This window comes from Equus asinus, chromosome 12 (genome assembly GCF_041296235.1).
Source record: "Equus asinus isolate D_3611 breed Donkey chromosome 12, EquAss-T2T_v2, whole genome shotgun sequence".
Lineage (NCBI taxonomy): Eukaryota > Metazoa > Chordata > Mammalia > Perissodactyla > Equidae > Equus > Equus asinus.
Genome location: NC_091801.1, coordinates 56,194,705 through 56,207,165, shown reverse-complemented (window position 1 = coordinate 56,207,165; position 12,461 = coordinate 56,194,705). Strand labels below are relative to the sequence as shown.

Here is a 12,461-nt window from a genome sequence, read left to right as displayed (position 1 = left end):
ATCAGAAGAGGATGCTTACTTCTCCTCAGTTATAGCACAGACATTTGCACACGTAAAACTACATTAATTCTGACTTTCTCTCTCAACAAACGTGAATTATTTAAAAAGTCCCATTTATTCCAAAATCCAAGGAAACTTCAAACTCATTCATGAGATATTTATTAAAATAACACATTTAGGGAAAAAATCAATACAATGTATACATCATTACTGAAAACTGTATACCATCATACAAAAAAGGATTTTATTTTGGGAAGTTGATTCCTAATTTATGGCAAGTGTTACTTTCAGAAATAAAACCACAAAACAACACAATCTAATTCAATCTTAAAGGCTGGCATGCTGAGCAAGGAATGTTCTTATTCTTTGTAGGAGCTCCTTCTTTACACTGTCAGGGACCAGGGCTGAAATATAAAAACAAAAATATAAGAGTAAGAAGATTCCAATTAATATAAGTTAATGTGAGATTTGATATCTTATTCAGGATTACTAGTAACAAAATTTTATAAATAATCCTCATGCTTCAATAAAAAATAGGTAAAGATATCTGAAATAATAAAGTATATTTGTAGTTTATTATTTTAACGAACTAGCCAATACCTAAATACATTGCACATTGATGAGAAAACATGGGAAACTCTTTAAACTAGGAGTAGAAAAGGCCTTTTTAAAAACAGGCTGTAAGAGATTGATAAATTGGATTTAAAAACAACCACTTAAGCTTGGCCAAAATCACCATAAACAAAGTCAGAAGATAAAATTGGGGAGAAACAGGCTAATCTCTCTCCTACACAATTTTTTCAAATTGAAAAGAAAAAGATCAGCAGGCTAACAGAAAAATGTGCAAAGGAGGTGGAGAAAAGGAGAACCACATAGTTTTTTAACATAAGAGGGGCTTAACCCAGGAGAAACAAAAATTAAAACCACACTCAGCATGTTTTATCAATCAGACTGGCTAACAGCAGGTCAATAACACAATGTTGGCAAGACTGAGGGAGAACTGGCACTCTCCTATTAGCTGGTGGGAGCATAAACTGGCACATTTTTGAGAGGGTAATTTGGCAGTATTTTATTGAAATAAATGCACTCAATAAATAAACTCTCAGCAAAGATGCAAACACTGCAACAGTAGTTATGCTATATTTTTACTTTTTGAATTCTTAACCGTATGACTGCGTTATCTAGAGTATTAAACGAAAAACGAAAAAAAAAGGAAACCGACCTCCTGAAATTTTAATTAATATTAAATGCCAATAAACAAATCTACACTATTGTTTTTCCTCTCCTGGCTACTAATAAATAAGGATAATGGAGAATTCACTAAAACTTCTAATGTTATTTGCTTGTATCCAGAGGAAATGAAAAACTTCAGATACGTTCAATATTTCTATAAAGAATTCCACATATAAGCACACAAATCAAATAAAATAGATACTTCTATTTATAAATTGTTTCGTTTAAGCCTGCCTAGAAATAAAGACATTATTAATTCAAGTCAACTGGAAATGTGATCCATATGTGTAATAAACATACTTTCAATCAAAATTATGGTGATCAAGAACAGATCAGCTGCCTGGGTGTGAGGGATAGGGTGTGACTGTCAAGAGGCAGCGTGTGGGAGTTTTTTGGGGGTGGTGATTACATGAATCTATACCATGCACATAAAATTCACAGAACTACACACTAAAAAAGGTCAATTTTACTGTATGTTATTTGAAAAAAATAAAATACTTCCCTTGACAATAAAAAGAAGACTGAAAACATAAAAGAAAATATTTATTTTTACTTCTCTTTACTTGCTCATTCTCTAGCAGGGGGGCTATAAGGGAGTGAAATGTCTGAGGACAAGCAAAGACAACTTCCACCCAACATAACCAGTCCTGAATGTTAGCAGATTAAGTGCAAATTGCAGAAGAAAAATAGAAAAAGAAATTAGAGAAAATTATTTTAAAATATAAATTGATGGGGGAACAATCAATACTCTTGGTTTTTTTCTTTCCCTGAGACATGCTTGATGAAAAAGTCGTGTTTTTTAGCTGCAGCCAGGCCTAAAGAGATGTATGGAAAGAACCATGGGATTCTGCAGCTCCTGCCCAGCAGTAGTAGTCTGGGGAATTAGTATTCTCTAGTAATAATTTTCAAACTTACTTTTCATGTTTAATTCATTTTACTATTTCTCTGTGAGAAAACACCTAATAGGTCACCTAATTTACCTGCTTCCACTTTACCAAAAAAAACTTTCTCAAAACAAATGAAAATAACGTAGCTACATCTAACAATATGATGTAGTTCCTGATTTAATATTTATGACACATCACCAGTGTTAACATAATATTTCCTCTCTTTCCTTTGCCTTCTGTAAACAACGCATTAAAGGGAGAAATTAAGAAGGTGGTTGTAGTGTGGGTCTTAAATAGGGACTACCTTGAACATGAAGATATGGAGCTATCAAATTCTTAATTAGACATTCAAGAAGACAGAGCTGTGTTTATTTTTAATAAGAGAAGAGACAGCAGAGCAATGGCACAGGGGCTGGAGTACACTCTGAATTATTAAAAATTTAAGTGGAGTCATGTCGTACCTGATAAAGTTTATAAATCCTAGCTTCAGATGATATTTGCCTCCACAAAATACCGTATCTTAAAAATTATCTGTCTTAACCATATCAATGTACATTTGTCTACTGTTTTAGAGTGCAAAAACATTTTATACCTTTTAATCTCATTTGTTACTCAAGACCATTCTAGAAATGCAGGTAGGCAATTATCACTCTTTCCACATGAGGAAATGCAAATACTCAATTCTGGAAAAGTGCTCTTCCTTGTAAAAAGAAAGAAAAGCTGAACTAGCGAGAAAAAAAAATCATGTCTTTAGCACACGTTTCCTTTCACACAATTTGTATCCCTTACCTCTGCCTTTTGGTGTGATTTCAGCCACCAAGTCATCAACAGTAACGTGTTCTAGTCCTTTTTCTTTAATTACCTCTTATGCAAAAGCAAAAAACAAATCATATCATTTAAAATCATTATCTGTAAGAAAGATTTTCATAGAGGAAGGGTTAAGATCATGTTTTTAGAGTGCAGACTGGTCTTTAAAACAAAAAAAAGAGGACACTTCTTTTTTTCTTTTCTATGAAGATTTAGTTCATCCTTACACATTAAGTATTCACCAGATCAAAAACATAAAAGCCTGTTCATCTCTCAGCTAAATAACCTGTAACTTAACAAATAATTATAACACTAAGAATAAATTTGAACTGTAATTTCAAATCTAACATTTGTAAAAGCTTGAAACTTGTAACCACACAGATCTTATCTGACTATCATCATACCAGCTCTTAAATGTATGGAGGGGGGGAAAAAAGCTATTATTTGAGTCTAACTTGTAATCTCATAGCCCAAAATTAAAATATAGAACAACTCTTTTGCTCCTTTCTCTTCTCTAGGCCAGGCCAAAAGACAGAGAAGAGGGGAAAGCAGTTAACATGCACTGGAGCCCCATCATGTGCTCAACGATTGACATCATTTAATAGTCACAATAATCTAATGGGTGGGCATTTCTCCCACTTCACAGGTGAGGCAACTGAAGCTTAAAGATTAACTAATCCATCCAAACATGAGTTAAAATCTAGCTCTAGTCTTTTATCAGTGAAGGTCTGTATGACCTCAAAGTCTATGCTTTTACTAATTTGCTACTTTGCCTTCTTAGGGGTAATGTTATAAATAGTTTCTATTATCATTATTATTTATAGAAACCATTACAACACAATGGGAATTCATTAAAAATAATCACAATGCCATCATACTAAAAGGTGAGCCAGAAAGTGAGGAGGCTTGTCTTAGTGACATGTATAATCTATCTGTGGAATCAGTACCCAGCATTTAATAAGCTTCCATTCTACATTTTTAAAAATAACTGCAATTCTCTAAGAGCTTTTATAGATGAATTTTTCAAAATAACACTGTTAGGAGATACAATTCCTTTAAGTCTGCCAATCATAAAGTGCTCAATTTGTTTTAAATGAAAACATATTAGGAATAACTCATGTTTCACTTTGAGGAAGATCACTGGAAAAGGTGGGATTCCATACTTTGAAGGCAGAGAAAATCTCACCTCACTTGTTTTAAGAGAAACACAAAGAAAATTTCTAAAAATTTAGGAATTAGGTCTACATATTATTACCAAGAGGAGGAAATCGTTACTAAAAGATTCAATTTTCTATTTGTTTTTAAGTTACGCCTGAGCACTCAATATACCTTAAAATACTAACCATAATTTTTCTAATGAACCCCAAGCCAACACAGTCGGGAAAAATGGAATTAGCTTATCTTCCAAATGAAACTGATTACCTTTACAGTGGGCCTTCAATTGATCCTTCCAGCCACATTCAATTAATTTAGCTCGCAGCAACTCTTTGAGGCTGTTGAAAAAGAAGTGTTTTCAAATTAAACTACAACAACGTACAATATCTTACTTAGATAGAAATGTTTGAAGCAAAGGTTCAGCTGTTCAATTAAATATCCCCCACCTCCTAGTTACAAAGCTTTAATCTAACCGTGGCCTAATCTTGGGTCTATCACTAAATAGTTCTTTGATCTTATGCAAGTCATTTAAACTCTGGGCCTCATTTTCGTTATCAGGAAAATTAAATGAAGTGGATGGGGCACAATACTTCTCAAGAAAGTATTCCCTACTCTCTGGCCTTCTCACCCACGTTCTGCTTCCCTCCACCAACAGGAATATTCTGGGTCTTGTACAACCTCTCGAGGGTATTAGTTGAGCTTGGGTCAGCTGCACCTCTGAAATCTCCAAACTCCATTCTTTGACTACAAATTCTTATCCTTTAGTTCTCTTACTCCCCCACTCTAACTCTCTAACCTCATAGACTTCCTTCTCCCTTTTTCCTACTAACCTTCTAAATTATACATTAACTATGTTATTTCATTGAATCTGACACCATTTTTTCCCACACTTTAACAATTCAGTAATTGGCATGCCTATTATAAATTAATTGGCAGTATTTTCTTGTTTCTTACTGGTAAAAAATAAAAAGCTGTATATCGCAACTGATGACATCAGAGATGCAATCAAGTTTTTTTTTTTTTTGAGGAAGATCAGCCCTCAGCTGACATCTGCCACCAACCTTCCTCTTTTTGCTGGGGAAGACTGGCCCTGAGCTAACATCTGTGCCCATCGTCCTCTACTTTATATATGGGATACCTGCCACAACCATGGCTTGACAAGCCGTGCGTAGGTCGGCACCTGGGATCCGAACCGGCAAACCCAGGGCCACTGAAGCAGAATGTGCAAACTTAACCCTCTATGCCACTGGGCTGGCCCCTAGAGTATTTTCTTATCAGTACTTTCTTATCCTTTTGCCACACTCACTCTTTACAAATTTTCAATCTTCAACCTAAATCATTTAATTTCTCAGCATAAACAGTCATGTCCCAAAGCACACTGCTTCTCTTTCCATATTCCTATATATCCACTCTGTGACATTTCCATCTTGATATTTAATTAGGTCTTTTCATCTTACCAGGGCCAAAATCCAACTCTCGCTTCTCTTCCACCTCAACCTGTTCTCCTTGTCAGAACAGCGACTCCATTCTTTTGGTTCCTCAGGGGAGAAACCTTGGCAGCATCCTTCACTCAGCAACTTTGTTAACACCACACATCCAATCCATGAACAAATCCTATTGGTTCCAGTTTTAAAATATATGTCTACAATCCAAATGTTTTTCATCACCGCTGCCATTACTACCCTGGTTCAAGCCCCATCGTGTCTTGACTGGATTGTTAGGAAAGCCTCCTACCTCGTCCTCCTGCTTCTTTCGTATGCTTCACTCTCCCCCTACTGCTCAGAATCCTCCAGTGGCTTCCCAATTTACTCAGAATAAAATGCCAAGTCTTTACTACAGCCTGAATGACCCTTCAAGATCTGCCCCCTACCCTGCTCTGCCTCTGACTTCATCTCTTCTCTCCCTCTCTCAATTTACACAGTCTCATTAGCTTCCATGTGCTCCCAAAATGCCAGGCAAGCTCTTGTCTCAGGACCTTGGCTCTTGGAGTCTCCCCACTTCCCTCATATCCATCTATCACGGAAGCATTTTTTGTTTTTCTCTATACAAAATAACACACCCCACTATTCTCTGCTTTATTTTTCCTCTAGAACTCATCACCATCTGACATATTACAGATTTAGTGTCTGTCTCCTCCCATTAGAATGTAAGCTCCATGAAAGAACAGACTTTACTTTGTTTACTGTATCTTCAGCACCTTAACAGGACATGGCATGTGGTAGAAATTCAGGAACTTTAAGCTGTGTGAATGAAAACACAAACAACACATAATCCCCTATACTCATTACTGGCAATATTATCCTCTCAGTTTCCCAAGGCACCAATATAGATGCTGCCTTCTTCCTCATTCCTCATATTGAGGGCTGCTGCTTTCACTTTTAAAAAAAATTAAGTTCTCCTTTCCATTTTTGCTGTTTTTCATTTTTAACCCAATATAATCTTCTAACACATTCTCCTTCCCTTTATCTCTAGCCCTTCAAGTCGATCCTCCACACTGCCAGCATAACATTCCTAAAGTGCAAATGCCATCTATTTATTCCCTTTCTTAAAATCTTTTAATGCTCCCACCACCCAAGGATAAAATCAACAACAGATGTTTCTGCAAACCCACCACCCGTTTTCCTGCCCTTTTTCTAACAGAAAAAAAAACTCACTCCACCACTCTCAGTGTAAGAAATTTGGAAAGGGGTGGAGCAATGGAAATGGGACATAGGCAAGGCTGATCATAAATGGCCTATTACCTAAGGAAGAAGGTAATCAAGCTAGGCCCCGTGGTGAAACTACCAGGAGGAAGGTAGTCTGGGCTGGAGGGGTGTAAATTTGGAACTGCTAATCTCTGCTCTGCCGCCGTGTGAGAAAAACCTGCTCCACACTCCAGTCTGCTGTTGCAGCCACACAGCTTTCACAATTTCCCCCCTAGTTTTAATTTCAGCAGTTCCCGAGAACATTATCATGTTGTAACAAATCTCTGTGATTTTGCACATTCTGTTCCATCTGCCTAGACTGTCTTCTCTCTCCTTCCTTTATTGACTTGGAGAACTGCTAATCCTTCTCCCCTAGCTGAAGTACCTCTTTTACTAGAGGTACTGAGTAAATGGTTCTGGAAGCCTTTCTTGATTCCTTAGCTTCTCCTCTGTAAGTCCAAACCTGTTCATTCTTCAAGTATTTACTTGGCCAATTACATGCTAGCCAGGATGCTCAGTATACAAGGGTGTTTCCGCTGTCAGGGAACTTCAATTATATTGGAGGATATAAACTAGCAAAGCAGGTGGTTACAATGCAATGTGATTAAATGCTATGAGAGAACATGATACCTAGAAGAGATGATATTTACATTAACACCTGAAAAATGAGCTAGAATTAGCTAAAGATGAGAGGAAGGAAGAGGAATTTTCAGAGAGAGGGAACAGTACATGCTGCTCTGAGGTTAAGAGAGCTCGGTAACCGAAACTAGTTCTATCACATCGTCTCCCCGTTAAAACCTGGGTAACATGTCTTCAATTGTAGTTATTTGGGTGTTTTTCTTCTCTATTATATATCCTTTGAGAGAGTCATTTCCTGTTCATCCTTCTGCATTACCCACTGCCCTTCAAGTCTTACAATATTGAACAGACCTAACTATCTTTTATAGATATTAGGAATTGAAGCGTTTGATAACCTCAATCTTCTGTAATTCTTTCCCTTGACATCAGTTTTGTTCCTTGCTATTTAGATACTTATATATAATGTAACTATAACTTAAAGATGTTAAATTAACACAATCTATTACTTACCGTTCTCTTTCTCCAGTTTCTATCAACTTTTGGTTAATCGCTGCTCTCATCTGCGCATCTTTGTTCATCTTGCTAACCTGAACATCAACATGTATTTTCAGATATAGAACACTTACAAAGCATCTTCTTCTAAATCCTCTAGGCAAGCCTCTCAACACACTTAACATACATTCTATCAACTGAAGGGGTGATAAATTTCAACGCTGTGTTAACAATGTCACTACTCTTAATATTATTTACTGTACCCAAGAAGTTATACTGATGAACTCACTTTACAATTTCTTCCCCCATATACCCTTTACTAATGAGTCTTTGGGTAATAATAATAATTATTGTAACATTTCTTAAACACATATGTGCCTGGTACTGGGCTAACACATTGGTTTTTCACCTCATTTAATTCCCAGATCTTATTCTTTTATGTAAGTATTACTAACATACTTTGTATTTTACAGATGAGGAAACTGAGGCACCGAGATAAAAAGCAGTGAAGGCAGAATTTGAACTCAGGTACTTTGAACCCAGAAGCCCCAAAACACTTTAACAGCACATTATAACTGTCTGTTAATCATTTCTGCACCTTGAGGGCCTTCAAAATTTTGAGGGAGCCATATAACCTAAACATCAATAAAAGATTAAGCGCTGTTGGTGAAAAATGACATTTCCAGATAAGGCCTGAAGGCTTTACTTGACTACTTTTCACTGGCACGTAGCCAGAATTACAACTGCCAAACTAGCTGTAAGAGTGTGTGTGCAGGCTCTTTACCAAAGCTTGCTGGTGCGATAAGGGGAAAACAACTTAAAAACGAATTCCGAACTTAGAAAATTCTCAATTTTCAGTAAAAACAGATAGCCCAAACCCAAATAGTGTAGAAAGGAGAAGAAGGTTAGGTTGCAAAACTCGGAATAACCTAACGTTACTCCACCTAAGCTGTCACTAACTTGAGACTACTTTTGTCCTCTCCCATCTCCCCTACAGGAAAACTCAAGACTGACAATGAGTTTTCAGAGTTGAAAAACATTTTTTTTTCTTTTTGTAAGTGGAACAAGAAGAAGGAAGGGTTGAGATAACACTAGGAAATGTTTGGTTTTGTAGTTGGAGGCTAACATTTTCAAAATAATTCTAAGGTCTAGCCAGTACAATTCCTAGAACATTGAACTTGATCTCGCCTTGGCCCCTAAAATAGGGATAGTGACCTTGGACCAGTCAATTCTTAAAGGCCTCAGTTTTCTCACTGGTAAAACAAGGGCGCTAGGGGATCCCTCCCAGTTCAGACATTCTTTTGGCAAATAGAATAGGGCGGAGACAGCGGGAGAGGCGGGAGGGGAGGAGCCAGAAAACAAAGCGAGGACTGGCTTCAGGCCAACTCCGGTAGCACGCCCTGTCGGAGAGCCCTACAGGCCCGCGAGCGCGGGTCGGGGAAGCTAACGAAAGACAGCACATCGAAAGGAGCCTGGGCTGGGCCCGGGTCCCGGCCCTGAGGACCACGGGCATAGCTCACCACCATCACCGCGGGCGAGGGCCGTCCCTTCCCAGCGACGAAATGACCCTTGCGCTGACGACCGTTACCTACCACACTCTTCGGCTGCCCGGACCTAGACCCTCAGTAGCTCGGGCACCTAAGCACACAGAAAGCTAGAACACGCATTTCCGGGGCGGGGTCTTGCCACCCTGCCTATAATGTGAGAATTTAACCAGCGCGGGCCGCCTCCTGGCCGCTTAGCCCTCTGGGTAAGAGAGTCCAGACCCTGCTGTCGCTGGGGCGTTAACGTCCCCGGAAAACTACATAGCCCAGCGTGCAACAGAGTCAACTTTCTTATGGGCACTACATTTCCCAGACGGCATTCTGCACCGCAGTGTTTTCTGGGATGGGAACCACGCCGCCTCCTTGCTTCAATACTACGAGTGAAGCGCGGACCTTTCAACAAGAGCTTTATTAATTCTCACGCTAGGACCCTGGAAGACGATGGACGTGGCCGCTAATTGCTCCCTGCGAGTCAAGAGACCTCTGTTGGATCCTCGTTTCGAGGGTTACAAGCTCTCCCTCGAGCCTCTGCCCTGTTACCAGCTGGAGCTTGACGCAGGTGGGAAGCGGCGGCGCCCCCTCGCACTCGGTTCCTTTCCCCTTTCGGCTGCCCTCGGCCCGACCCTTCCCTCATTTTCTTCCGTTCTGACTCGGGCAAGCAAGGCGACCGGGGCCCTCCTCACAGCCCGTCGGGCTGGGGTGGACCCAGGGTGGCCGTCTCTGTGAAAGGATGTCCATTCCGGAACCCCGTGGGGGCCGCCTTCGCGCGGCTCTTCCCTGGCGGGACCCTGGGTGGCTTTCGGCCCGGCCGCCCGGCTCCGAGGTCCGTCCGGCACGCGGGTCCTGCTTGGGCTCCAGCCGCCTGTGCGTCCCCGGCCTGGCCCCTGCTGCGGAGAAAGCTCAGGACGTGCTTTCCTCCTGGCGCATCCTCTGTAAACTTGTGCGTTGAGAAGCCACGCCTCTTTGAAGGGCCCCTAGCTCCTGTTTCCTCTGGCCGAGACCCTTGTCTTAGAACCTCCGGTGTAGTTTAGAGCATTTTCGATTACCTGAGTGCTATCAGACTAAGGACTTTGTTGTGGATTACAGCTCTAGAAAATTTTGAAGAAAGGTCGACTTAGTACCCACACTTCTACTATTTGTTTTGTTTATCTGTAACTGCCCAGAATATTCATCCTTGCTTTTACAACGTAAAGAATGACATTTTCGTTAGTGATAAAGAGCCCAGAGATTTACATTTTTAATACACACTCCTGCTGATTCTGATGCATGTTGTCAGTGGATCACACTTTGAAAAATACTGATCTAGGGTTAATAGGTTTTATAGTATCAAACAAATATTTATTAATTCATTTATTAAATTCAGAAACGTCTATTGAGAGCTTATTTTATGTTACATGTTGATAATATCAAGATGAATATGACACAGTCGGTGGCATAAAAATGCCATTATCTATTTAGGAAGAAAAGTGTGAACAGATAGTTGTAAAACAATGTAGTAAAGCAGTGATAGGGATATGTACAAAACATAATGATAGTACTTCTATATCTTTTCCGAACCAGCTTGGGGGAACTGGGAAAGCTTCCTGGAGGAGTTGCTACCTAAGTTGAGCTTTAAAGGATAGGTAGGAGTTGACCAGGGTAAGAGAAAATGAACTTGATGTTTCTTTTCATTCCCTCTCTTACCCTCTCCCACCCTGTATGAGTAAATGGTACCACCGGGTTAGCTAATGCAGTAAAAAACCACCCCAGGGGCCGGCCTTGTGGCACAGCAGTTAAGCTCGCACCTTCAGCTTCTCAGTGGCCTGGGGTTCACGGGTTCAGATCCCGGCTGTGGACATGGCACTGCTTGGCAAAAGCCATGCTGTGGTAGGCGTCCCACATATAAAGTAGTGGAAGATGGGCGTGGATGTTAGCTCAGGGCCAGTCTTCCTCAGCAAAAAGAGGAGGATTGGCAGTAGTTAGCTCAGGGCTAATAGTCCTCAAAAAAAAAAAAAAACCAAAAACCACCCCAGAGCAAGCCCTGATGGCCTAGTGGTTAAACTTGGGTGCTCACTGCTTCTGTAGCCTGCGTTTGCTTCATGGTGGTGAAACCACACCTGTCTGTCACTTGCCATGCTGTGGCAGCAGCTCACATAGAAGAACTAGAACACCTTGCAACTAGGATATACAATCATATACTGGAGCTCTGGGGAGGGGACAGAAAAGAGGAAGATTGGCTACACATATTAGCTCAGGGGGAATTTTTCCCTGCAAAAAAAACTTGAATAAAAAATAAAAAGCCACCCCAAAACTCAGTGGCTCAAAGCAATAAGCAGTTATTATTGCTCACAAGTCTCCAGGTTGGCCAGATGATTCTAGTCATGACTAGACTTCTTTCTGTGTTTGGAGGTTCTCTGGCTATCGGCTGCTTTAAGGTTATTTCAGATGGTCTCCACTTGGCTTTCCTGCATTCGGTCTCTCATCCTTCAGCAGGCTAGCCCAAGCTTATTCCAAGAGACAAGAAGAAGTACACAAGTGCTTTTTCAATCTACTGCTTGCAATAAGTTTGCTGTTGTCCCATTGGCCAAACCATGTCCTAATTAAGCCTAGAGTCAGTATGGGAAGCTCAAACCAAAGGGCATAGATCCAGGGAGGCATAAAAAATTGGGCCTGTTAGTGCAAGTCAGTATAGTTACTCCTGCTGGAGTCATCTTTGTTATATTTCTTCTCTTTTAGCCCCTATTTAATTTGTCAGCAAAACCAGTCAACTCAAAGATTTTGACTTTTCCATGCCTCTGCCCTTGTCCAAACCATGGTTATCTCTTAACTGAATTATGGTAGGTTCCTGACTAGCATTCCTGTCTTCACTTTGGGGCTCCTGCATTCTGTTCTCCATTAGGCAGTACTTATCAGAGGTTTTAATTCTCTATTTATTTGATATCTGTTTCCTCCACTAGGCTGTGAGCTCCATTAAGACAGTGATGTTTCTCTCTTGCTGCTGCTCTATCTCTAATGCTTGGCATAGTGGGTACTCAATAAATTGAGTGAATGAAGAAGAGAAGGAATGGTTGAGGTCATTCCATTTATGGGAAAGCATGACC

General features: G+C 40.1%; 2 protein-coding genes across 3 annotated transcripts in view; one reads left to right on the top strand and one right to left on the bottom strand.

Annotated features, from left to right (window-relative positions):
• Positions 1–136: 136 nt before the first annotated feature.
• ENY2 (ENY2 transcription and export complex 2 subunit) lies at positions 137–9,584 on the bottom strand. 2 transcript variants are annotated; one of them, XM_014840004.3, is made up of 5 exons: positions 9,358–9,584; positions 7,856–7,932; positions 4,350–4,420; positions 2,910–2,984; positions 137–404 (listed from the first exon to the last, which is right to left on the bottom strand). In XM_014840004.3, the coding sequence occupies exons 1-5, from the start codon at positions 9,361–9,363 to the stop codon at positions 328–330; spliced, it is 306 nt and encodes a 101-aa protein (XP_014695490.1). In that variant the 5' UTR covers positions 9,364–9,584; the 3' UTR covers positions 137–327. The 2 variants fall into 2 exon arrangements, with proteins under 2 accessions (XP_014695490.1, XP_014695491.1); XM_014840005.3 differs by having other exon boundaries at positions 9,430–9,510.
• Positions 9,585–9,631: 47 nt separating this feature from the next.
• Positions 9,632–12,461, top strand: part of NUDCD1 (NudC domain containing 1) — a 76,960-nt gene continuing 74,130 nt past the window's right edge. The window contains exon 1 of the mRNA XM_014840003.3: positions 9,632–9,940. Within this exon, the coding sequence (XP_014695489.3) occupies positions 9,823–9,940 (118 nt within the window). The 5' untranslated portion in view covers positions 9,632–9,822. The remainder of the gene's footprint in view (positions 9,941–12,461) is intronic.

Bases quoted from the DNA above. Each gene is read 5' to 3' on its own strand.
- ENY2 (XM_014840004.3), bottom strand. The intron at 2,985-4,349 runs GTAATCAGTTTC...CTTTTGCATAAG, and splicing joins ATTGAAGGCCCACTGTAAAG to AGGTAATTAAAGAAAAAGGA. The intron at 405-2,909 runs GTAAGGGATACA...TTTATATTTCAG, and splicing joins AATCACACCAAAAGGCAGAG to CCCTGGTCCCTGACAGTGTA.